Below are 25016 nucleotides of genomic sequence, written 5' to 3'. Positions count from 1 at the left end.
TGGATCGCCTATGCAACTCATCTTACTCTAAAATTTTGATGTACTCGAAAAACAGTGCTGTGATTGCACTTCCCATGAAAAAACGAGAAACATTACTGATTAGAGTCATCTTTCGATGACTGAATTCAATAACTGATTATATCCTTATGATTACGCTCGGCAGTTAAGAACGTGTATTAAGCAAGTAATTACACTCCCTCAAGCTTCTTCGCATTTTCAGACACTGTTTCGCGAAATACTAGACTTAACATACTGGATTACCTCTCGATATTCCCTGCAGCTCGACTTTCTAAATTGGCTTTAGCCCATGTATGCATATCCACATCCGAATTCTGATACTTGAGAATCCAAGGATGAGTACTCAACTCTTGATAGCCGGGACGCACTGAAGGATTTTTTTGAAGACATCTATTTACGAAATCATGGGCTTCGGAAGAAAAGCAGCTGGGCAATCTCGGGGGTTCACCGTCACAAATTGCAGAAAGCTGAGCAAAAATGGATGTATAAGAATCAGGAGGATATGGGTAACAACCAATTGCCATTTCTAGTATGGTTAAACCCAAAGACCAAATATCAGCTTGTACAGTATAAGTTAATACACCGTTACCGCCGCCACCTACACGGATCCTTTCGGGCGCCATGTAGGATTGACAACCAATGTTAGTTTTCGAGATGGAAGCGACCAAATTTCCACTAACCCCAAAATCACATAATTTAATTTGTCCAGAGGAGTTAACGAGTACATTGGTGGGCTTGACATCACGATGAATAATGTTGTGTTCTTCTTTTAGTGTCTTTAGACCTTGTAGTACAGCGTAAGCAATACGCGACAAGACACCCTCATCTGTAATTCCACCTACATATAACTTATCCATGCTACCAACGTCCATGTACTCCATGCAGATGAAAACTGAACCCTCAACAAAAAAAGCACCATAAAAGTCGACTATATAAGGGCTAGTGGCTTTATGTAAAATGTCGAGTTCCATAATGATTTGGTTGAAAGTAGCTTCCTCCAAAGAAAGACGGATTTCTTTAACAGCCATTGTAACACCACTCGGGCGGTGTAAAGCTTTATATACAACACCGTAATTGCCCTTACCTAACTCGGCAAGCTTTATTATTTCAGACATATTAATTCGAAAAGAAGAACCCGAAGAGAAGTTAACACCGTCAGCATTGAGAATGGCTTTATTTTTGAAATTAAGGCTACCAGATTTAGCATCCAAAATATCAGAAAACGTAGAAAATGGGGTTTCAGAGGCAAATTGTCGGAGGCTTGGAGGAATTTTTAGACCGCGTCGTGAAGCCATACTGCCATTTGAGTTTGATTCATCACCAGCGGATGAAGGAGCGGTAGTGTTGCTCGATAGGTCAAGTTTTCCAGGAGGAGCGCGGCGCATTTTGTTTGGTTTGGGTAATGTAGCAGAACGCGCTGGAATCCTTGCGGCGGCAAGAGAACGGGCTAAGTTTGAATCAGCGCCAGCTGAGCCTTTTGGCCCAGAAACAGGGACTTTGGGAGGAAGAGGAGCGCAGGGGATAGAAATGCTAGATCTGTTTCCAACAATTGGAGAAGTAGGAGCAGTAGCTGAGTTACCGGTATTGTCAGGGAAAGATCTAGAACGGGCGGCGTGGAAGGCTTTTACTTTCTCTTGAATATCGGAAGATAAGCCACCGGGATACTGCATAGAAGAAGCGGGGGGTGAACCGACGGGTGAAGGAGAAGGAAGGGTACTGCCAGCATTTTCAGCGGGTTGATTGCAGTTTACGGCAAGAGAAGATCGATTTTTGCTGGAAGAGCGACGTCCCAATCGTACCGGGGGAACAGGACGGGACTTTAAGTGATCAGAGGACCTACCTGGGGAAGAAGAAGAGGAAGAGGAAGATCGAGAAAAAGAATCATGCTCGTCACCTGGAACATTGTGTGTACTGTCATCGGAAGAACTAGAAGACAGGGATGAAGAAACGCTACCAGAGTCGTTGTGATTCGAATTATCGAGCTGCGATAAAGAAGAATAGGAAGAAGACGATTGGAGATCCAATCTTGCATTGGGATTGTCGAGATTTGGTATCGACTGAGTTTGGGAAGAGGCAGCAGGATCCGCAGATATAGACATCTGTTGCAGTGCATGCGGTAAAGAAGCTCCAGGAGGCGACGACATTGACCAAATATAAAAAAAAATTAAGAAGAAAGAAGCTAGAAAAAAAAAGTTAAATATAGTAACGATGGACCAAAAATAAGGGTATAAACAGAATAAAATTAAGATTGAGAAAGGAATAGATCATAAAAGAATCACAAACAACAGACGTCGTGACACTTTTGAAGAAAAAATAGAAAAAAAAAAGGTAGCGAAGAGACACTGAAATCAAAGCGCAAAAGAACCTACGGGAACAAAAGCTTTAGAGAAAAAAAACACCGTGAATGGGAGTGCTATTTTTACAATGCACACCAGAAAACAAACAAAGAAAAAGGATGGACCGAACGGGGGTGGAGACACGACCAAAAACTTGCAAACGGTAATTAAACGCTAAAAAAAGCAATTTCTTACTTTTAACGTGTAAACGACTTTCTCAACACCGATTTACCTTTTTTTCAAAAGGTGGTATGGAAGCAGGATAAGAAGAAGAAGAAGAAGAAGAAGAAGCAAAGTTGAAAAAAAGAAGATATCAGTCAGTCACTTGAAGAAAAAGAGCAGTGATGAAGAGGTTGACCAAAGATCCAACAAAAAAATCGCTTTGGAATTTTTTTTTAAAAAAAAAAAAAAAGGGGGAGAAACTAGAAACTGGTAAGAGAAGTCAAGAAGATTACTTCACAAGACCACCAGGGAATACGAACCAAACGGATATCGGATAAAGGCTCAGGAAGAGGTGAATAAATCCAAGGGAATAATTTATGGAGTTGAAACAAGCTTAGCAAATGCCAAGCTATCTCGAATGGAACGTAAAAGTTTTTCAAAGAAATTCGTTGAGGTTTTTGCGAAGGGAAGACGGTTCTGGTTCGGCTGTGAATGGAGGAGCGAAGTGGAAGCTTAAAGAAAGGGAAGGAGGGATGGCTTTGGTTTGTTTACAGAAGTGCAGTGCAGGATGGATATGTGTTTTCGGTGGAGAATGGAAAAGGAAAAGAAAAGAGTGTGTTGGGTTTCTTTGGCGGTGCTTAAAGGACGCTACTGTAGTGTGGCGTAGTACGCAGTGAGATGGTTTTCAATTCCCAAGGTGGTACGGTATACAAGAAGGAAAGAAAGAAAAGAAAACAAACAAACCAAGTTGCAAGGGAAGTAGGAATAGTAGGAGTAGTAGGAGTAGTAGGAGTAGTGGTAGCAGTACAGGGAAAGAATGAAAGAGAACAAATAGAACAACGAGGAAAAGAAATTGAGAGAAACCCAATCAAATAGATAGTGGAATCATCGCTTTCAACTTTCAACTTTCAACTACTCTACTCTACTCTACTTGCTACTCTAAGAAAAAAGAATGGAAAAAAAGAAAACTTCATCAATCGTCGTATACCGCCAAGAAAAACAAAGCAATCGTCCATCTCATCTCTCATGAATGCGTAACCTTTGAACCGTAGCGCATTTCTAATTCCCGATGAGGCTCTGGAAGCATAACAAATCGTGCAACAAATCGCGCAACAACTGGCACAAAAACTAGCGCGATAATAAGCAATAATTAATAAACACAAACAGAGGAAACAACAATAAAAACAACCACTCATAAACAGCCGTCAAACAAATTCTCAATCCATCCTCAATTTCATTCTATCGTTCCTCTCTCTTCTCACTCTCTCTTCTCTACCGTTCTCTTGAATTCGCTTCTTCCTACAGCTGCCCCTTTCGGCAACTTTATTTTATATTTGCTTTTTTCCTACGGAGCTCCATCCCCATCATCCATCAATTTTGCTTTCTGCCGAGGATCGGTAATTCAAACATTGCCGATTCCCAATGCCGGCTCCTATAAACAAAACAAAGGCGCTTCCTTGTTACATTTTGGATAGTAAACTGCCCTTGGAAAAAGAAGAAAAAAAAAAAAAGGGCTCATCCCAGGACACTGGGGCAGGAACCAGGAAGCATGGAATGCTTTCTAGTTGAAGGCTCTTAACAACGCGAAATTCTTTTTCTTTTTCTTATTTATTTTTGCTACATCTTCCAAACATGTGCCTTCTTCCTAAACATCTCTATGTACCATACCCTACCCACTACGTGTTGTTTTGTTTTCCTTGTGCCTGTTCGGTTCCATCATTTGAGGATCGTTTGTTGCTATACGCTACTTCTCTCTAAAGTCGCTCCATAAGGAATGCCGAGTATGGGTGAATCAACCGATTTTCGGCAATTTTATTTTGGCTTCGGTTCTTGGAAATTGATCAAGGATGATGTATGGGCGCCAATATATATATATATGTGTACATGCGCATGTTGTAAGACTATACTTAGTTTGGTCTGAACTTTCAACATATATATTTTGGGATATTTTGGTCTTTCAAGTGTCTTTGTCTATCCTGTCTATACCAAGAGTAGAGTCTGTGCTGTTTTAACGTTTGGATTTTGGATTTCCGACTTTAGATAATAGAAAAAGAAACCACAAAAAACAAAAACTTCTCTTTGGTCCTAGAAGGCTTCTTTTATACCATTTCTTGTTGTGTACTACACAGTCTGAATGATAATCAAGTGGACTGATTAATAAAAAGTTTTGAAACTTGTTCATCTTCATCTTCTTTGAAAACCTCGTGTGCTTGTTTCAAACACACTAAAGAATAATAAAACAAACTATTATATTATAGAAAGGAGATTTGTTGATTTACTCTCTCTTCGATTCCTATACTAGTTGCGCTTGCCCTTTGTCTTTTTTATTTCTCTCGATTCTTTGATCTTCTGTTCTGTCTTCGCTCAACTGCTCTTCTCGTTACAATGACCTTAGAACCCCGAACCACCAATGGTTCGAATGCAGTGGATTTAGATGCGCTCGAGGCCGAGGCCGCTGAAAATCCCATTCATCTGACTCAGTCCCGTATGTTGGATATCTACGGAAATCCTTTAAACCGTACTACCTCCCGTCAATCCGAGACTCTTTTTCCCAACGGTGTCGATCTTAACTACCCCTTCACCACCACCCGTGGTCTTCCTGATGTCGCAGAGTACAACTTGGAAACCGAGGGCGGTCTCTATCGCGATCCCACCATCAACAAGGAAGGCGAAGAACTCGTCACTTGGGAAATGAATGACCCTGGTAACCCTCACAATTGGTCCCGGTCCTGGAGATGGTATATCACTGCTATTAATTCCTTGCTTGTCATTTGCAGTGCTTTTGGTTCTTCCGTCATTGCCGGTGATTTGGAACACGTTAGTCGTGATCTAAATGTCGGTCCTGAAGTCGCTGCCCTTTCTTGTTCTCTCATGGTCGCCGGTTTCGGTATCGGTCCTTTAATCATCAGTCCTCTCAGTGAAATGTATGGTCGCCGTATCGTTTACCTCATCACTTTAGCCATTTACATCGTCCTTCAAATTCCTTGCGCTTTGGCTAATAATATCGCTTGCCTTCTAATCTGCCGTTTCTTTGCCGGTTGCTTTGGTTGCTCGCCTCTTACTCTTGCCGGTGGTGTTTTGTCCGATGTTTGGGAAAATCGTGAACGTGGTCTTGCCATTGCCTTCTTTGCCGCCGGTCCTTACGCCGGTCCCACCCTTGGTCCTTTGGTCGGTGGTTGGATTGGTGTCGGTACCGATGACTTCCGTTGGATCTTTTGGGTCAATATGATTTACATGTTTGTCATGTATATCACTATGCTTCCCATTCCCGAAACCTACGCTCCTGTCCTTTTACGTTGGCGCGCCCAAAAAATTCGAAAGGAGACTGGTCGACAGGTTTACACTGCCCAAGAAAAGCAAATGTTGTCTTTTAGGGAAATTGCTCAAGTCAATTTACTCCGTCCTATCACTTTGTTGATGACAGAACCCATTTTGTTGAGTATTTCCTGTTACATCGCCCTTATTTATGCTTTGCTTTATGGTTATTTCTTTGCCTATCCCAACGTGTTTGTGAAAGGAAAAGGTTACAACGAAGGTATTACTGGTCTCATGTTTATTCCCGTCTTGGTTGGTGTCTTCTTCGCTTTAGCTACTACTCCCTTTTTGGAAAGACAATACATGAACCGCTTAGATGCAAACGGTGGTAAGTCAGTTCCTGAATGGCGTTTAATTGGTATGATGATTGCTGCTCCTTTCATTCCTACTGGTTTATTGATTTTTGGATGGACAAGCTTCCCCAGATTAATTTGGATCGGTCCTGCCTTCAGTGGTGTTCCATTCGGTTACGGTATGGTGCTGTTTTATTTCAGTGCCAATAATTATCTGATCGATGTTTATCAAAATTATTGCGCATCTGCTCTAGCTGCCAAGACAATGGTACGTTCGGGAGGCGGTGCTGCCTTCCCTCTATTTATCGACTTTATGATGGACGGTATGACTCGGCAATGGGCTTTCTTTCTCCTAGGTATGGTTGCCGTTGCTGCAATTCCTATACCCTTTATTTTTTACTTTTACGGTGCCCAAATTCGTGCAAAATCAAAAGCTGCCATTGCATAGCTTTTTTTTCTTGTCACTTCATTCGGGTGATCGTTCATTACATAGGCGTTAAAACAAACGTCGTCGATTTTGTTCTTTTACAACAGGAACAAAATTACTTAGATATATATATATGTATATGTATATGTATATATGCTGGGATTTTCATTAATGTTCAAAATCTTAATATCATGAAATCTCCCTCTCTTTGCTTGTTATAAACTCCAACCTGTTTATATAATTGTCGGTGTTTACTTGCTTCTCTTCTGTCCTTATGTTTTATAATTTATGTAATGAAAACACATAGGTTATGGGATTGATGTTTTTTAGCTGATCGTTCTGTGAAAATAATTCGGGTTTGATCAAAATTATCGGAAATGGATTTTTGAGCATTTTAGACAGGAAGTCAATTCACCTCCTTGATTTTAAAATATTTATAAAGTTGTTTTCATTCTAATTCATTCTAGAAGTTAATGATAAAATTTACTGTTTTTTCTTTTGTTCACTTTTTGTCGGTAAGCAAAGTTGGAGAATATAGCATAGAGATTGACCGTTCAATCCTATTACACGTACATTAATTAAAAGTATAGTCGTCCAAAAAATATCGGAAACAGAAAACAGAAAACGTGAATTTTAAATAAAAAGCATCAATACAAGACATTAGCCAAATTGGGCATAAAAATTCTATAACAAGGATCGTAAACAGTTGAAGCAACGTATGGCAGAGGTTATAAGACCAAAAATAAAAAGTAGTTCTTCTATATTATATGGGTGTACGGGCATAAAAGAACTATGGCTCGTTGTTACGTTGGCTTTGGTATGCGCTTTTCGACAACACCCGTAAAAGATTCATCGTATCAGAATGATTTGCTGCTTTGGAAAATTTTTGTTTGTGAAGAAAATAATTGTGAGCGGCTCGTTCGCCAAATGCCGATCGAACACTAGGGCCGATGCGAGTTAAAGAATGAATAGCGTGTATATGCTGAGATAGGGAGTCAAGCAAAGGAGCGAGATTCTTTCTTAAATCTTTAACATAATCTTGATTTTCTTGTGTCTGGTTGGATGTTTTCGGTTCGTTACTAGTTGAATCAGTAGACGAACTGATTCGGTCGGACAAACGTCGACAGGAGTGAAGCGTTTTTTCGTTTTCCACTGAGCCTGCAGCAACAGCCCTCCAAGTGGCTTCTTCGTCTTGTAGCTTAGCCAGTTGAGCTGTCAATTCGTCCAAAAGCTGTATATTTTTCAAATTCTGAGGATGAGGCTTATTTGGAATAATTTCGTTGGGAGATCTTTGGTACCAACTAATAGAGAATTGGTTGGACAGTAATTCATTAAGGACCTCTTGAATGATAGACCTTGCAATTGCGGCCTCGCTGGATTCTTTGGTTTCCTTGTACTTTTCCCGCTGTTCATTCAAATGCTTATACGAAGCCCACAGAAGCAGCTGTTTCATTCGAAGGGGCTCCGACAAATCTTTTGAAATGTGACGATAATATTCATTAGTAGGAACGTCCGCATGAGGAAGAGCTTCAAATCCTGTTCCAATGCTACTAGCACGTTTTCCTCGTTGGCCAAGGCTGCTTCTCCTTCCCTTGGATTTTCTCAGTTTTTGGGTTTTCTTGATTATTGGGGTATCTGATACAGGCAATGGAATCATTTTTTCAGACGTGGGTGATTCTTCCCTCTGAGAAGTGTTGGCCTTGGCATGTTTCACCTCTGTCGTTTCTTTTCCTTTTCTGACAAAAGTGAACCCTTCCTGTACTTCTTGCTTTCGTTTCATTGTGCGTTTGTTTCTATCAGTGCCAATTTGCAATGTCTGTTGTTTACAATTCGAATACCGTACAGCAAGGTAGTCCCATGGTAAACAAAGAAGCAATTCTTTATTCAAAATAGGAATCATAAGAAATGAATAATTTCACTGTTGAATATGTAGAGGTCTTTTATAATGGAAAACACATAGGATGACATCTTCATTTGGTGTCATTTCATCCAAAGAACGCGGTTTGTTATAGACGTCGTCTAGACTATCATCTTTGATAGCTTTTTTTTCTCTTTTAGTACGCATACGCATTTGGAACTTATACTAACAATGATTTACAAAGGAACAAATTCAAAGCTCAGTACAAAAAAAGATAAATAACGTTACAACAAACTTATTCGGGCGTATGAATGTTTTTACTCGTCAAGGGAGAAATTCATTGTTCACCAATAACTACAATGGCATTGTGAAATAGTTTAAAACTGTTGTATTATTCTCTGAATTTTTTTGCCTTTTTTTTTTATTTTACCATCGTTTGCTTATTTACGAGTGGCAGGTAGCGATGTTTCGTAATATACGTCTTAGGATTATTTACTTAAGCGACATCATTGATTTATATTGGTAAATCAAGGTTATCGATACCTATATTACCTCCTTTTATATGATATGCTACCTAGATTGAAACTTCATAGTCCATAATGAATTTTTCATAAGGATTTATCGATAATAGGTTCTTTTTTATTTGCGAAATATGTTCATACTAAGTCTACTAGCCTTCAAAAGGAAGGATGAACATTCTGACAAGTCCTGGCTGAAAAGCTTTGCTTCTTCAAACTTGGCAGCTATCAACAATGCTGCACGATATTTGTATGAGAAGTTTAGAAAATGGTTTGCATAGGAATGGTAAAAGTCTTTTTCGAGCTACTATCGTCTCGAAATAAAATCGAAACTTTTCAGAAGTATTAATCCTCAAGTTTATTTTCCCATCAATAACTTTTTACTTCAAAAAACAAACAAAGTATATCTATTGCTATAGTTGATGCATTTATTCTATACTCTATACTGAAAGAATAACATGGACGTAGTCATTCGGCGTTAAATGTCCTTTACGTTTCAATATCTTATATCTGGTTCATCAATCTCTGTCTTTTACACTCAATCCTTTAACTTTTATGTGCAGCCAAGGAATATCAATTCTTTAGTTGTACTGTTTCTTTTTTTGGACATAATATCATTCACCTTATAGTTTGTTGGTATTCACATCCTTTTGCTTCACTTGCTAAGGTCTAAGGAGAGAACAAGTAAATCTTGAAATAATTACAAATATGACCGTTTTAGAAACATCTTTGCCGGAGCCCTTCAAAAAGGTAGCTTCCGGAAAGGTAAGGGACCTTTACGACTGTGAGGAATTTCCTTCTTGTCTGCTATTTGTTGCAACAGACCGGATCAGCGCATACGATGTGATTATGAATAATGGAATACCAGAAAAGGGTAAAATCCTTACAAAAATCTCAGAGTTTTGGTTTTCGCTCTTGAAAGAGAAAGTCCAAACCCATATTGTTACATCGGAATGGAACGAAATGCCTCAGGTCATTCAACAGCATCCAGAATTAAAGGATCGGTGCATGCTTGTTAAAAAATTTAAAATTCTTCCCATTGAAGCCATTGTTCGTGGCTACTTAACCGGAAGTGCGTGGAAGGAATATCAGACTCATGGTACCGTTCATGGAATACAAGTCCCAGCTAATATGCAAGAAGGCGAGGCTTTTCCTGAACCTCTTTTCACCCCAAGTACAAAAGCTGCTGAGGGGCACGATGAGAACATTCATCCTGATATTATGGGTAACATTATTGGCGAGGACTTGGCTAAACAAGTTGCTCAAACTGCAGTTGAGCTTTACAAAGTTGCCAGAAACGTTGCATTACAAAAGGGAATTATTATTGCTGATACTAAATTTGAATTTGGTGTCGATGAGGCAACAAACAAGGTTGTTCTTGTGGATGAAGTGCTGACTCCAGACTCTTCTCGATTTTGGCTCGCTGCTGACTACAAGATAGGATCATCTCCGGACAGCTTTGATAAGCAGTTTTTAAGAAATTGGCTTACCTCTAATAAACTCAATGGTAAACCTGGAGTGTCCCTTCCTGAGCATATCATTCAAGCTACTGGTAAAAAGTATATGGATGCCTATGAAATGATTACCGGAAAGAATTGGTCCTATTAGCTTATAGCATTCCGTTCCATAATTTTACTACCAAAAATGAATTAAAGCTATATAATCATTCATCTTAAACCCTTAGCTGCTTTACGGAATGCCAATGATGAGGCATCAATCATTGAAAACTTTTATATCCCGTCTCTGGATTTCAATCAACTAACGATTGATCACTAATTTTTGTATAATTTTCGTTTCGCTTTTCTTTAAAAAAATTATTTTTGGATTGCTTACTTGTTTGTTTGTTTGTTTACTACACGCAAAATTCTCACTGTTGTCTAGATGGTGATTGTTTTCACGAACTTTGTTTCAATGTTTGTTTATATTAAAGAAAAAAAATATAAATGGGTCATTCGAAATTATTTCTTCCTCTTAATCTCACCAAGAAACGAAAATGATTTACATCAATTTTTCACTAATTCAATTTTACCTTGATATAGGCAATATCTTGTTGAAACCACTAACCATTTCATCTTGTATCTTGGCCATCCTTTGCTTCTTTCAAAACCTTGGAAGTGTTATTAACTTTTCTCAGAATGCTCTAATTTGGATTGCCAAAACCTTTTCTACTATAACGATTCTTACATACTTGGCTCTGTCTACCTTCTTGAAAACAATAATAATCACTGTTCTTTTTCCATTCCAACTGCTCTACAAGGTCGCTAGCTTCTCGGTAAAGACAACTATTCTTGCTCTTCAAAAAATAATTATTTATGCCTCTTGGGTTTTAGACTATCAAGAAACGCTCCAAGCTTGGTCTCAATCAAAAGAAAGCTCAGTGTATAATTTAAAATCTTATGAATATCAAAGTTGTTTTCAGAATTTCCCCTCAGTTACCGGTTATGTCTACTGTCTTGACGGAAAAGTGCAATTGATTTGGCATTATGGAGAACTCGAGCATTTGACTCCACTCGTCAATGGCCAATACATCGAGGCAGATGGTGAAAAAATATCTTTTAATGTGAATGGAAGGAGTACCAAGATGCAACAAATCGTACGTGAGTACTTCCATGATGCGTTGAGTACAGACACCCAACTATTTTGCTGCAATCAAATATTCAAGTTATACTGTCTAAGTGGTATAAAAACAGATTTCTTTCCTGGACTTCTCGAGTACGAAACCTCAACTGGTAAACTCAAAATTGCTCAAAAAGAAACCTTAGAAGAAGTCTGTGACGAAACAATTAATGAAAGCGAACCAAATGATACTTATGCAGATACAGACTACTGGAAGTCAATTTTTGAAGATGAACCAAGAATAATTATAGAATGCAACGATGAAACGGAATTAAATAATGATGAAAAGAACGAGGAGGACGTCTTCAAAAATCAAAATCAAGACTTAAATCCAGAAACACTTTTAGAAGTCGAAGGATCGAAGAGAAATCCCTTGTCATCTCAAGTCTTTCCTGAAAACTCAACAAAAGAAAGCGACCTAGACTCAGCTGAAACAAGTAGCCTTAAAAACAGCACTGATACCGAGAAATGCACTTTTAATATTGAAAATGAACTTAGAGGAGACTATGACAATCATGAAACTCACGTTGAAGAAGACGTTAACCCAAACTTATTCCCAATCCTCCCAATTTATGAACAAAAAGCAGACAGCGAAACATTAGAAAAAGGTTCCATCTTGGACCAAACAGAAGAAAATGATACTTATAGTGGATACACCAAATGGGAGGACGATCCGCGTTTGTTGCCAATAATACCAATTTACGAAGAAAAAGAACACAAGGCAAACAAAACCAAAAGAAAGTACAAACAAAGAGATATGTTATCATTAGAACCGAAATATAGCTTCGACCTCGAAGAAGAAAAGAGCGATGGCAAAGACATGTTTCCAAATTCAAACAGATTGATTTTTGAATGCCTTGAGCATATGAGAGAAAATTGGGGACTCGACGATGCAGTACAAAAGGAAGAAGATAACACTTTAAGCGAACTAAACCCGGAAGAGCGAAATCAGAATGCACAACTGCCACGCGCAACCGGAGTATATACCACTAAAGAAGCGATCACATATCCCAATGGCGGCGAAAACATTCGACCTCTCGAATCAGATTGCGATACTTCAGACGACGAAGATGAAGGGGATGAAGGAGATGAAAAAATCATGAAACTCGAAGATTTATTTTATGAACCATTTAGTGATGACGATGATGATTATAATTTTTTTTTACAGCAAAAGGAACATTCTTCCAGCAGAAAAGAATCACATAATGAAACAGAAAAGATGGCAAATGAAGTTATGGAGATTGACGACCTTCAATTAATGGAGGAAGAGAAAAACAAGACATTGAAGATGCAGTTATGTATGAGTTTTATAGCCGAGCGATTTCTTCAACCGTCTCAAAACGATTCAGACGTTCACTATGATGGCGAAGACGCAGGGTGCCGGTCATAAATTCTTGAGGAAGTGGACTACGATGTCTGCGATTCATTCAGAAACTATTAGGTTTTATGGAAAGAACTATAAAGCAATGAATTGCGACAATAATAATAGGATTAGAAGTTTAGTACTTAGCTTTACTGGGAGGTTTTTACTTGTTTGAGATGGTAATTTTGACTATTGTTTATAATGAAATAATGTATTTCTTCGGATGATTCAATTGAAGTAAGTTATTTTTAATTGTAAATGTTTTGATAATATTATGAAACTACGTTTTCATCAAATAAAAAAAAGCCAAAAATTTAACTTACACGACGGGACTCGAACCCGCAGCCTCCTCATTATTCAGATTCCAGGTCAGCTTCTAAACCGAGTAGGAATGAGGTGCGCTACCATTGCGCCACGCGTAACTAGCTTGATGAAGATGAAAATAAGAGGTATATATCCGGTTGGAAAAAAAAGGAGAGAAGGCACAAAAGAGAATAGGAGTCCTATATTATGGATTGAGGGAAATGTTTTGAATGTAATTTATATGAATAATAAAACAAAAAAGTATATTAGATCGTTTATTTCGCATTTGTTTACGTGAAGTTATATTGAAGTTGTGGTCTTTCATGTAATGTAGGCATTTTAGTATTGCATGTCGAGGCTTTTTTCGATTTCTTCTTTTAAATTAAGATCTTTTTATTTAAATACATAAATTACACTAGCTTGGTAGAAAAAACATAGTTATGGTTTTGAAGTTCCCAAACATACTTCTCTATTTCGTCCCAGGTACTCCTGGCGCACCGAAGAAACTTTCGAATATGTTTAGCAACAGCGTAGATGGGAACTGTTTGAAACATGGCATTTCCTTGACGAAGCAAATCTAAAACACGATGGGCCTCAAGACGTCCACTAGGCATCATCGGCATCACAAATCTGATCACATCTTTACTATACAGTAAACGATATACATTATGTGGCTTTTTGTATACAACTCTCCCATGTTGCACAAGAGATAAAAGTGAAAGTCGTATAGCTTCCTCATCGATCCCATGTAACATCTCCATCCTTTGACTTTCCACGTCTATAATGGGAATGGAAGGAAGCTCCAGGTAATGTATTTTCAAAAATCCAAGCACTTCTTCAATAGTGAAGCCAGCCTCTGGATTAGCTTTACATAATCGGCGCAAGTGAGAAAGGAGAACCTTAGCGTGCTTGCTGGAATTGATCGATTTGCAAGGAACCCCATATTTATTGTTTACGTATTTGAGACTCGATTGCGTTCTCTGTAGATTTTTCCTGTAATGGATCCTTTGAAGCCATTCCTTCCATTCAGCATTTGGATCCTCAAGTAACTCTAACTTATAGGCAACCAATTGAAAAGAACGGGAACGCTGGATTTTCCCACCAATGCGAACAATAGTTCCAGGATATAATCCTTTTGCTTTTTGTGCCTCGGAACGTCTCTCCTGCAGAGAGAAGACGGTGCGCAAACTTTGCCCACTGCAATCATCAACTAGAAACAAGCGTTAGTAAGAGAATCTAGATATCATATTTTACACGATGCGTTTGAGAAGTGCTTCACCCTTATTTTGAGCTGGTTAACAAGGGATTCGGCGACCTGAATATAATAGTGTTTGCACCTACCTATACAAATGCATTTTTCTTCATAGACATCTAACGAAACCACGTATCCTACGATCTGTATCCAGCAAATGGGATGTCCAAACCAGAAGCCTATGCTTTCTAGCAAATGTTAATAAAACATGCCGGCAATTCTCTACCACCTGCAGATGTAGAAGCAAACATACGAATTGTAGAGTTGTTAAAGACGATAGAGTAGACGTCGTTAATAAACATAGGATTCCATTTTGTCAAAGTAGTGCAGTGCTTGTTTATGCCTTCATCTTCTCCAAGCATTTAGAACCAGCATTCCGAAACATATATTGTAGTGTTTTTGCTTCTTTTTCTTTCTAAATAGAGAAAAAGAAAAGATCCTTTGAAACTGAAACTAAAACGTAAACGTAAACACCTGTATGTTGATCACGTCGCGCGTCGTAAAAGGCAGCAAAAGTCAGTCAAATCAACAGTTTTGAAGATTTCAGAAAAACCAAGAATAGTCAACCGTTTCAGACAAGTCAACTACAATAAATGCCGAATATGTAATTATGGAACAAAGAAGGAATCACCTTTTGATTGCATTCACCGGCGGTAAAGGAGTGATGGCTTCAGTAGGCAGATAAAAGACAAAGAGTGTTCTCCCTCGACAAAGAAAACTTAGTAAAAGAAAGAGAAAAAAAATAATTTCACTCGTAATATGCGCTATGAACATACAAAAATGTTTTATTTTTGCGTGGAAATCTATGTGCTTGACAAAAACAGCATTCGCTATTTCTTTTGGAAGAACAAAAATCTTGTTTTAGATACATGTGGTCTACGAAATTTGAAGTATTCTTTAAAAACGTAAAGATCTTGAAGCATTGCATCTCATAAATGACACATTGCGTTAGAGCACACACCCTTCGCATGTGTACAAGCAAGAGATTTTACATAAAACATAAATATTTTCTTGTAATTTTCTATCATTAAAGCCCGACGGCACTACGCTGATCCACTATAATGCACCATGCTTTGTTGACCTGACTTTGCTTTTAAACTACTCACCTCGTTAGTTCAAGATTTGCTATTTTTCGTCAGTGTTCCCTTCATCACTGTATACAAACAAGGAGAGTATATCTCGTTTAGCTATTTTTCACTTTTATGCTTGATTGATTTGGAAATCAACTTTCGTGGTTTGATTGACTAGGATGACCGACTTGCTTCACTTGAACTCTCCTGCGGCATCAGAAGTTGATGCTGATGATGATGATTATTCTAGTGAATTAGATGATGATTTGAAAGAATCTATAGAGCAGTTGGAACAATTATTGTCCCTAGTCATATTTCCCATTGCTGGCAAGTTTTTAGGAAGAAAATTCGCTTTCCATGGTACGTAAAGTTCGATCTCTATCGTATATACATAGAAGCAGTCGTCAGCTATCGCTTTCATTCATGGGAAAGGCTTTCCTTTTATGTCTCTGAAAAAGCAGAATACATACTAACCTGTTTTTTCTATAGTTTGGGCTCGCTGGCTAGATCGACGTCGAATCGTTTAATTGTTGTTTTTGTACCGTCGACGGTTTAGGGATTCAAGTGATGGGAAGTTTCTTATTTCATTTGTCTTCCAAGGACAAAGACCTCTGTGTAGGGTGCGGCGACAGCATACGCCCTCATTCATTGGAAATCATTTATGCCCAACTATGCTTATGACTATCTCTACAAATTTGAGGGTGATTGATTTTTCTCCCCGATTCCCTTGTCTTGTTTCATGAAAATTTGAACAGAAAATCATAAAGTTGCTGACATCAGTTTCAATTTCTTTCTCTTATTCTTTTAAACCGATTTCATTAAGTTTGAAGATACCTTTCCAGTATGCTTTCATGGTTTCTTTTTCTATTATATGTGATCAAACACTTTTCTATTACGCTTAATGTTTATGATATGCTTAAATATAGGGTCTCTTTATTTTAGTTTTTTTTCTGTTTCTGTCTCTCTCATTTTATTCATTAGCTTTTTATCTTGTATCCTCCTTTCTACCGGTAGAGAAGAATCCTGTAAAATCACAGTAATGACTAATCCCTTTTGTTGTTCAGCGCTTTCTAATCTAAATTATCTTTTATTTCCATTTCTATTTTTCCTTCTTTTTTTGTTCTTCTCTTTTCACAACGCCTTACTAACCAAACCATCGTTTTACGGATATTAAATCATCTTGTTCTGAAGATCACTGTGCTTATTAACAGATCATCAACTTTTACCTTTCAGCACAATTGAAAAGGTTCCCTGCTGTCAACTTTACCCTATTTACGCACGATTTCATTACTTATTTTATTGCCTAAAAAATGTTTGAAGGAATTAAAGGACCCAACCCATCTGATCTTCAAGTAAGTGCTAGTACTTTTCAATGTACATTTCGTCGGTTCCCTTGAAGGATAATTGAAAGGCCTTGTATTCAACTGTTTTTCTTTCTTTTCTTAATTGAAAATGGCAGCATAGAGCAGTATCTGTGCTTTTAAAAAATGGACGACGCACAAAGATCAATAGTCAAAAATCTTGGAACAGACGAAAAAACGTTGCTTGCAAAGTCTTCGTAAAAACAACATTTGCTAACATGTTAGGGCCCCGATCTTCGAATTCTCATTGTCCATGCTCGCTGGAACTTGCAAGCTATCGAGCCTCTGGTAAAGGGTGCCGTGAACAAAATGATCCAACATCATGGAGTGAAAGCAGAAAACATCGACGTCAACAGTGTTCCCGGAAGCTGGGAATTGCCCGTTGGCATTCGTTCTCTCATGGCAAGCAACCATTATGATGCCGTTATCGGTATTGGTGTCTTAATCAAGGGCTCCACGATGCATTTTGAATACATTTCCGAAGCTGTTGTCCATGGTCTTATGCGAATTGGCCTCGACTTCAATATTCCTGTGATTTTGGGACTTTTGACTGTTTTGAATGAAGAGCAAGCCCTTTATCGTGCCGGACTTAATGGCGGCCATAACCACGGTGATGACTGGGGTTCCGCAGCAGTTGAAATGGGTCTAAAGAATCTTGGTAATTAAATGAGAGCAACGAACCCTTGTATCACCTTTGAATAATTTTTGATCCCTTCTATTTTTGCTGAATGAAACGTTTAAGTTTTAGTTAACTAGGATTCCTTCCCTGAATACTATTATATAATTCTTTCACCTTGTAAGTTTAATCGTTTATTCATTATCCTCTGGAAGAACTGTTCTGTAGTAGTTTTGTTGTTTGGACTCTTGCCCTTTTTACTTTTTATAAACAATCTAGTTAATTAACATACTTCATTAGATAACTGAATCTGAATGTCAAGAGAATAGGTAAAAAAGTACGAAAAACATTCGTATACATCCTAAAAATGCAAAAGTAGAAGAACTACAAAATGCCGATTGTGGAGTCAAAAAAATGAATAATTTCAAAGTCGATAGCCAAGTGAAAACAGACAATAGAATTGCTTTTTACAATTCAAATCAATCATTTACCTGTACGATAGATGTCTCCAATGGCACACTTCTTTGTTTAAGGACCACAGGCCCTCTTTACTCATGTTTCTTCAAAGGCATGACGATTGACATAAAACTTTTGGGGATCGGATCTTTTATAAGGTACTCAAGCTCTGCTAGTTTATGATTTTAATTCAGTTGGTGTCTCGTTGGATGTAGAAAACGCATTGGGAGAAACGCGATTTGCTTCTTGTAGTATTTTTATAATTTCGAATCTCTTTGTCGCAGAACGCGGTCTGCAAGGCTGAATAACTACAGCATCACCAACTCCACATCCACGATCATCCTGTACCATATAGTTTTGGTATTTTGTTACATATTTTTTGATGACTGGATGGAACTTTTCTTTTGCAACGCGTACTTTTGCCGTTTTTGGCATAAAATTTGAGATAACAATTCCAAAGTAATTCAACTTCATTTTCTCGACCAAAAAACTACTTAGCTTTTGGAAATTCAGAAAGAAACAAGAAATGCCAACTCGGCCAAAGAGTTCTCAACTTGGTTTCCACTACAGATTACTGTGACTGAAAATGCCACACTAAGCATGTTACCATACTTCGTTTGTCTGTGCAATCTATAATAAGCACATAAAGTCACATTCGGTAAACCTATTCAACGATTGGTAGTGCATTTTTTGGAAGTAAAAAGTTACCAAAGTTGAAAGTTCAAATACATCCTTCGCCATGTTTGACGATCCTTCAAAGAAGTTGACGTATTATGAATATGCTGCTGGTGTTTTAGTGTGCTGCTGGCCCATCATGAGACAAGCTGTCGCAGAAGAATGGGCAGATGTCGATACAGCTGACAAGCGAGACTGGATGGCCGGAGCACTAGTAGACTATATCTGCTCTGCAAAAGACGTTGATCCTTGGGATATTGAAGAACTCATTTTACAAATTCTCCAGGACGAGTTTAACGTGGGTTCTGTTGAAGACGACTCTCCTTACATTGTAAGTAGCTAGCTAGCAAATTGGTTTTGAGAATGGATGTCATTCCTTTTCCCCTCTTTCAAGTCATTTTTAGCTTCAAATACTAATTGCTTCATTTCTAGTTAGCTCAAGATTTGCACCGTATCTGGCAAGCGACCTTGGAAGACAACTTTGATCCCATTCGTGACATCCATGAACGTTTAGGAAAGCCAATGGTTGAAAAGCAAGAGAGAGAAAACAATAAAACTTCGAAACCTTCAGAGTCTGGTGTTCCTGAACTTGTCGAAGGAGAACCATCGATGCAGGAAGACGTTGCGGAGCCTGCTCAAAAAGAATCAAAGGCTCCAACTGTTGACGACGATGGTTTCACTGTTGTTCAACGTAAACGTTAAAGAAGAAAATACTTATTCACTTGAATGGATGCTTTTCAAGGTATTCCATTTTGGTGCAGCATATTTATAGAGAGTAGCGGCTACAGTATTTCGTGCTCTGTTTTTTGCTATGTTTTGGTCTATAGAGAAAAGAAAAATTATAACGGTATAATGGTTCAAGGGTGGAATGGAATAAAATATTCTTTACAAGGTTCATATTTTGATATATTTTTGTTATGTAAGTCATGATATGGCGAGCAATCATAACCATAAATAGTAGTAAAGTAGTCATTCCGGTTTTTATTTTTATTTTTCACAGCTACTGTTTGTTGCATTGAAAAGTATTTGTGGGCTTGCTGATCAAGACGAAGACGAAAGAGCGCCCTTCACGGCGACATGAACGACTTTGTTTGACATTGAGCCTTGATACTGAAGTTCCAACGTTGGCTTCTGGTCTTTGTCTTCTTCATCTTGTGGTTCTTTTGGCTGCACAAATTTTCGACCTATTTCCACCAATGCATGTCCTTGCACAGCTTCGGAATACACGTCTATTACTTTTCCATCTGTAGCCATTATTAGTATAATTTCAATCTTTGCCATTGCACTCGTTTGCTTACCATAAACTGTGCGAACATTTCCTTGATTTAAAAAAGCAACCGCGTGTAAGTCCCGCTGGGTAGAGAATAACAAATCATTGATGTCTACGGGATATTTCTTATTAAAGTGAATTCGAACATGACATTTTAAATTGTGCCGCAATCGAACAATTTTGTCTGTGGTATTCATGGAAACGGATTGATGAACCGCGTGTATAGGAAATTGGGCATGTTTTGAGTAATTTCTATACAAGTGAACACAAGCTTGAATAGGATTTAAATGAAAAGAAAAAAAAGGAAAAGCTACAATTGACAGACAAAACCGGCTTAATGAAAGTTAAGTGAAACAAAGACAGAAGAACAAAGACTATTGGAGTATTGAAGAGTTACTCTGTTTGAACTATAATGTAATCTTATAACTATCTATTTTTATCATTTCCTGTCAAAGACCGTCGGAACAAAATGAAACATATTTTCTTTTTCTCTCTCTCTCTCTCTCTCTCTCTCTCTCTCTTTTATTGAATCAACGAGATAAATGACTAGGTATCAGCTGCTCAAAGATATATAGTCCTTCTGTTTCATATTTACAAATCAAACTCTATAGCAAAAATTGGTTCCCCTGCCCGAGTTTTGCAAACATATCGCAAAGGTTGACCGGAATAATAACTTTTGACAGAAAACTTCAATCCGGTATATGGAACGGAGACGCTCATGGAACTAGGGTCAAAAAATGGATTACAAAAGTCAGCGATGAAGTATTGGTTTGGTTTTATCGGTAATTTCTTTCGGTTTTCAGGATCTTGCATTTCCTTCCTTCTTTCCGAAGAATCTTCGTAAAAATACTCCAAAGGCGGTTGAGCATTGGCCATTTTAAGCCTTGTCATAGTCGCATAAAATGGAGAAAATGCCCATGGTTGATCACAGTACAAATCATACTCAATCGCTGGGTCTACCAGCTTGAGGCCCTTCATCATGTAAGAGGATCCAGTTGGAAGAATATCTCTTAAGGGTTTCTCAAATTGATTACCAAACAAAATATCGTCGGCTGTTAATGCACCTTGCGTAGGAAGAAACCTTCCAGCAATCATAATAGAGCATGTATCGTTGGATTTTGAGAAATACTCGTGATCCAGAACTTCATAGTGCCGGAGTCGTACCTTTACCCGTCCCTCAAAGTGTTTTGACTTTACAAAATTTGGTGTACCATTAATTGCGATGGCCTCTTTACGTGAGCCAACAATCAATGAACATTTCATGTTGCTACGTAGAGGTCGAAAAACTGAAAGCAAGACGTTGTTCAATTTGAAATTCTTTTAAAACCAGTTATTAAACCGGAGATGTCTTCTAGAAGAAGGAAAAAAGAAGTGCGATATATATTTTAATGACAACATCATTATACGTATATACCTGCAAAGATATGACTACTTTATAAGGTAAAAGCTATCGAACTAAGCGACTTTTTGAAGGGCTCTGTTTTACTTTGGAAAGGTCGAAGTTCAGTGTTGCTTTTCCTTGCGAAAAGATTTCTTTGTTTTCATATTGTTAATTTATGCGATGCGATAGTTTCCATCTTCATCTACTATAGAAGGAATTGAAAAAATCGGTCTTTAAGCTCTTTCGTTTAAGGTGAGCTTAAATACAGTTGGTTTGTTTACAAGCTAGCAAAGAGATATTTAGTTTCTCTTCAACTAAGGAATAAGCCAAGGATGAATTAATGTTTTTATTTCAATATTTTTCTCTAGAATCCTTTGGTTGGAAGGGTCTATACTGGAAACTTTAAGGGAATTGCTGTTGAGATGGGCAAGAGAATGTAATAAAGGAGCTTGCGGGTGTTCTTTCAACATTATATTAATCAATTCTTTGGTAAATTATTTTTAATATTTCTCATCAAATTATACAGACTTTTGCATTCGTTCATTCTACTTCTAGTAAGAAGTAGATTGGGAGGGTAAGAATTTTCGACTCAGTTTGTCAGACCAAGCAAACACGTAAATGGTAATGTGTCAAAGGAACTTCAAAGGTAAATGGAGTTAGCAAATGGCATGTCCGTGGATGTAAGCTTACGATGCATTATTTGGAAAACTAGTAATAACATAGCCAGAATGGCTCGAATGGAAATCCTTTGTGTTTTCAAAAAAGATGATTTCAAAATTTAGTTTTATTGTTTTTAAAATTTCTTATACAAAAGATGGTTTCAAAGCTTCCTTCTATGTACATCCAAGACTTTACTTCATACTTGATATAGACTCCTTTCCACTTACACACCTGGCAATTCGTGCGATATTGCCAACATGTCTGTTGAAATTAGAGAACATTATGAAAAAATGAAAGAATTATGGATCCTTTATGGAGATTATGCGGTATTGCTTCTGGTTTCGTTGTGTTATTTCATTATGGATGTTACAATGCTTCCCTTTCAGAGGCAATTCTCTTTGGATGATTTAACAATTTCTCACCCTCATGCTAAACATGAACGAGTACCTACAATGTACCTAGGGGTAAGTTTATCTTAGTTGCATTCTTGGAGTCATACCATTGAACGATATGCTCCTCCTCTCCTTTCTTTTGTTTACCGACTGACCTTTTTATTTTTCAGCTAATTACCCTTCCCTTACCTGGCTTAATTCTTTATGGATTTGGTAGATTCAGAAAAAGTCCTCTTCTATTCTGGAAGAGCTTGATGGGTTTACTTTACTCCACCATGATTTCTGGTCTCATCGTAACCGTCATTAAAAACACAGTGGGAAGACCTCGCCCAGACTTTATAGCTCGCTGTGATCCTCTTAGTTCATCTCCCCATACCGGGTTGGTGGATCTCCATGTTTGTACTACATCTTGGGAGAGTCATACTCTGCAAGATGGATTACGATCCTTTCCTTCTGGCCATACGGCTTTTTCTTTCGCAGGACTTGGATATCTCTCCTTGATCATTGCCTCTCAATTGAGGATGTTTCGCAAAAAGACTTCTTCCTGGGCGATTGTAATGCCTATTCTACCATTGATGCTCGCTACCTGGATAGGTATTAGCCGTAATGAGGATTACCGTCATCACGTAGAAGATATTGTCGTTGGCGGTTTTCTGGGAATGACCATTGCATACGTTTGTTATCGTCAAACTTTCCCTCCTTTAAATGACGCTCTTGCTAACATTCCATACGCTCAACTTGAAATTGATGAGGGTAACTTGGACAGCAGACGAGTGGTAGAAGAAATGGTTTAGAATGCCACTGACACTTATAGCAAGTCAGGTTTATTTCTCGAATCATCCAGTACACTCTTTTTAAGCATGAATAATTAATGATTATAGCGCATAATATACGTATTTATTTTATAACTGATGATGACTTAAAAAATTATTTATTCATACGATTGCTGCTCTTATTAAAATTAAGTAATACTAACCCAAAATCTGTCATACCCCAAAAAGGAGATGTTTTCTGTTCCATAACTTTCAATCAAGCTATATCAGCATCAGCTTCATCGAAATCCTCTTCCTCTTCATCATCCATTTCCTCCTCTTCCCAGTCACCATCATCGTCTTCATTTTCGCCTTCAAAACCAAATAAAAGATCTTCTGCTGACATAGATGAAGCATTTATTTCTTCTGCCTCTGGAGGAGCTTCGTCTCTGGTATTGTCATCCAAACGTTGCTCTACTTCTCTGGAGCGAACGTCAGTATCCAGAGCAGAGGATGATTCATCTCTTGAAGTATCCAAATCTACGTCTTCCTCACTCTCAATGACTACTATGCCATTTGCTAAGACGAACCAAACAAAACCAAAGGTGGAAGCTAGGATGAAAAACCCATTTCTAGCCAACGATAATTGCTTTTCAGAAGAAATAGAAACATTCTGAAATGAATTCTTGGTTTCGTGAATTTTTTTAGACACATTGTTCCATGCAACTCGTGCTACAGCTAGAAGGTTTTGAGGTTGCTTTTCGATGGAAACGCTGGAAAGCAAGCCGTCTTGTTCATTAGACGGAAACCATTTTGTTTTTAAGGATTCTAGCAAATGAAATAATTTTGGTGCGGACGATTGCATTGTGCTTCGTAAGGTTAATTGATCAAAGTTTTCGGTAAGGGTATGAAAAGAGAGAAACGCATAGAGGAGACAATCAAGAGAGGTAGGATGTTCGCCAAATAAAAATTCAGAATCTCCTACTAGTAGTTCCAAAGAGCCATAAAGATGTCGAGCAAGAGAAGAGATTCTGATTCGAAAAGCTTGGGCTTGTAACAGTGCTTGCTTTTGGCGGGAGGCGTTTGTCCATCTATGGGAGATGGGCATTTTTGAAGCTTCATAAGACAGTTTGTCTTCATTAATTCCAAGTGTTAAGTTTAGGCGTTCTTTTGCATGTTTTTGAAACGCATTAGGAGTCATATAGTTGAAAGGGAATCCGAGCACCTTGGACCACTCGGGACGCATGACACGAACATAATTATCTTCACATACGTAGGCTTTAAAGAGCCATAGATCATAAGCATTTCTCTCTAAAAGGCAGGAAAAGGCGTTAATCTTACTGAGGGCATCCTTGTCTAATTGATTGTCCAAATTGTATCCTTTTTGTTTCAAATAAAATAAAACGTTTTTTAACGATCCTACCCACGCACGTCCGTCCCATAAAGCGGGGAGCTTTTGTGTCGGACTCATACTGGCATTTGCGGTCTGATAAATCGCAAACTCATCCTTAGGAACAGCAAGTGAACAGTACAAAATTGCTGCTAAACAACTTGGATCTAAACTTGGTAAGCCTAGTCCTGGACCGTAAACGAATAACTGCAGCATGTTGTAACGACTTGAAGGGTTCTAATTCCAAAAACGCTCTGATACTAGAGACGTTTTGTATGTAAAAGCTGGCAAACGGATTGTAAATTAAGTCAAAATATTACGGTTATTTCTATACCAAAATCAATTCGGAAGAAACACGATCTTGCAAGAACTAGATATGTCTCTTCGGCTGGAGTAACAACGATATGTTACCTAGAATGAATGAAGAAGTAGTGAATAAAGAAAATGGAATTTCAAAAAGTAAAAGTAAAAGAGTAACTGACAATCACTATTAAATACAGATAGATTAAAAGAAAGTCCGTAACTATTACGA

The 25016-nt window shown here is 38.1% G+C and overlaps 14 protein-coding genes and 1 non-coding gene across 15 annotated transcripts; 7 read left to right on the top strand and 8 right to left on the bottom strand.

Moving 5' to 3' along the window:
- Positions 1–257: 257 nt before the first annotated feature.
- wis1 (MAP kinase kinase Wis1) lies at positions 258–2162 on the bottom strand (the record flags this gene model as incomplete). The annotated part of the gene is made up of 1 exon (XM_056180150.1): positions 258–2162. The coding sequence occupies one exon, from the start codon at positions 2160–2162 to the stop codon at positions 258–260; it is 1905 nt and encodes a 634-aa protein (XP_056035382.1).
- A 2739-nt stretch (positions 2163–4901) lies between these two features.
- Positions 4902–6572, top strand: SOMG_01356 (spermine family transmembrane transporter; the record flags this gene model as incomplete). The annotated part of the gene is made up of 1 exon (XM_056180149.1): positions 4902–6572. One exon carries the CDS (start codon positions 4902–4904, stop codon positions 6570–6572), a length of 1671 nt encoding a protein of 556 aa, XP_056035381.1.
- A 769-nt stretch (positions 6573–7341) lies between these two features.
- Positions 7342–8331, bottom strand: mis13 (MIS12/MIND complex Mis13/Dsn1; the record flags this gene model as incomplete). The annotated part of the gene is made up of 1 exon (XM_056180148.1): positions 7342–8331. The coding sequence occupies one exon, from the start codon at positions 8329–8331 to the stop codon at positions 7342–7344; it is 990 nt and encodes a 329-aa protein (XP_056035384.1).
- A 1304-nt stretch (positions 8332–9635) lies between these two features.
- On the top strand, positions 9636–10535 carry ade7 (phosphoribosylamidoimidazolesuccinocarboxamide synthase, SAICAR synthetase, Ade7; the record flags this gene model as incomplete). The annotated part of the gene is made up of 1 exon (XM_056180147.1): positions 9636–10535. One exon carries the CDS (start codon positions 9636–9638, stop codon positions 10533–10535), a length of 900 nt encoding a protein of 299 aa, XP_056035383.1.
- Positions 10536–10920: 385 nt separating this feature from the next.
- Positions 10921–12933, top strand: SOMG_01353 (uncharacterized protein; the record flags this gene model as incomplete). The annotated part of the gene is made up of 1 exon (XM_056180146.1): positions 10921–12933. The coding sequence occupies one exon, from the start codon at positions 10921–10923 to the stop codon at positions 12931–12933; it is 2013 nt and encodes a 670-aa protein (XP_056035386.1).
- Positions 12934–13224: 291 nt separating this feature from the next.
- SOMG_20063 lies at positions 13225–13328 on the bottom strand. The gene is made up of 2 exons: positions 13293–13328; positions 13225–13260 (listed from the first exon to the last, which is right to left on the bottom strand). It is a non-coding gene; the product is annotated as a tRNA-Arg (tRNA).
- A 291-nt stretch (positions 13329–13619) lies between these two features.
- stn1 (telomere cap complex subunit Stn1) lies at positions 13620–14823 on the bottom strand (the record flags this gene model as incomplete). The annotated part of the gene is made up of 3 exons (XM_056180145.1): positions 13620–14419; positions 14551–14649; positions 14715–14823. 3 exons carry the CDS (start codon positions 14821–14823, stop codon positions 13620–13622), a joined length of 1008 nt encoding a protein of 335 aa, XP_056035385.1.
- An 887-nt stretch (positions 14824–15710) lies between these two features.
- On the top strand, positions 15711–16058 carry mim2 (mitochondrial MIM complex subunit Mim2; the record flags this gene model as incomplete). Its single annotated transcript, XM_056180144.1, has 2 exons — positions 15711–15891; positions 16021–16058. 2 exons carry the CDS (start codon positions 15711–15713, stop codon positions 16056–16058), a joined length of 219 nt encoding a protein of 72 aa, XP_056035388.1.
- A 783-nt stretch (positions 16059–16841) lies between these two features.
- Positions 16842–17558, top strand: rib4 (6,7-dimethyl-8-ribityllumazine synthase; the record flags this gene model as incomplete). Its single annotated transcript, XM_056180143.1, has 2 exons — positions 16842–16883; positions 17118–17558. The coding sequence occupies 2 exons, from the start codon at positions 16842–16844 to the stop codon at positions 17556–17558; spliced, it is 483 nt and encodes a 160-aa protein (XP_056035387.1).
- Positions 17559–18141: 583 nt separating this feature from the next.
- On the bottom strand, positions 18142–18438 carry mrps17 (mitochondrial ribosomal protein subunit S17; the record flags this gene model as incomplete). Its single annotated transcript, XM_056180142.1, has 1 exon — positions 18142–18438. The coding sequence occupies one exon, from the start codon at positions 18436–18438 to the stop codon at positions 18142–18144; it is 297 nt and encodes a 98-aa protein (XP_056035526.1).
- Positions 18439–18703: 265 nt separating this feature from the next.
- Positions 18704–19341, top strand: tsr2 (rRNA processing protein Tsr2; the record flags this gene model as incomplete). Its single annotated transcript, XM_056180141.1, has 2 exons — positions 18704–18970; positions 19072–19341. 2 exons carry the CDS (start codon positions 18704–18706, stop codon positions 19339–19341), a joined length of 537 nt encoding a protein of 178 aa, XP_056035527.1.
- A 339-nt stretch (positions 19342–19680) lies between these two features.
- saw1 (recombination protein Saw1) lies at positions 19681–20106 on the bottom strand (the record flags this gene model as incomplete). The annotated part of the gene is made up of 2 exons (XM_056180140.1): positions 19681–19883; positions 19938–20106. 2 exons carry the CDS (start codon positions 20104–20106, stop codon positions 19681–19683), a joined length of 372 nt encoding a protein of 123 aa, XP_056035520.1.
- A 394-nt stretch (positions 20107–20500) lies between these two features.
- Positions 20501–21172, bottom strand: duc2 (DUF1769 family protein; the record flags this gene model as incomplete). The annotated part of the gene is made up of 1 exon (XM_056180139.1): positions 20501–21172. The coding sequence occupies one exon, from the start codon at positions 21170–21172 to the stop codon at positions 20501–20503; it is 672 nt and encodes a 223-aa protein (XP_056035521.1).
- A 1035-nt stretch (positions 21173–22207) lies between these two features.
- Positions 22208–23136, top strand: SOMG_01345 (diacylglycerol diphosphate phosphatase; the record flags this gene model as incomplete). Its single annotated transcript, XM_056180138.1, has 2 exons — positions 22208–22414; positions 22513–23136. 2 exons carry the CDS (start codon positions 22208–22210, stop codon positions 23134–23136), a joined length of 831 nt encoding a protein of 276 aa, XP_056035518.1.
- A 235-nt stretch (positions 23137–23371) lies between these two features.
- On the bottom strand, positions 23372–24700 carry mtx1 (metaxin 1 (Sam37); the record flags this gene model as incomplete). Its single annotated transcript, XM_056180137.1, has 1 exon — positions 23372–24700. The coding sequence occupies one exon, from the start codon at positions 24698–24700 to the stop codon at positions 23372–23374; it is 1329 nt and encodes a 442-aa protein (XP_056035519.1).
- Positions 24701–25016: the final 316 nt, after the last annotated feature.

The sequence above is a fragment of the Schizosaccharomyces osmophilus genome, chromosome 1 (assembly GCF_027921745.1).
Source record: "Schizosaccharomyces osmophilus chromosome 1, complete sequence".
In the NCBI taxonomy this organism is placed as follows: Eukaryota; Fungi; Ascomycota; class Schizosaccharomycetes; order Schizosaccharomycetales; family Schizosaccharomycetaceae; genus Schizosaccharomyces; species Schizosaccharomyces osmophilus.
The sequence above is the reverse complement of the archived record's forward strand: the minus strand, read 5'-3'. Positions and strand labels throughout refer to the sequence as shown.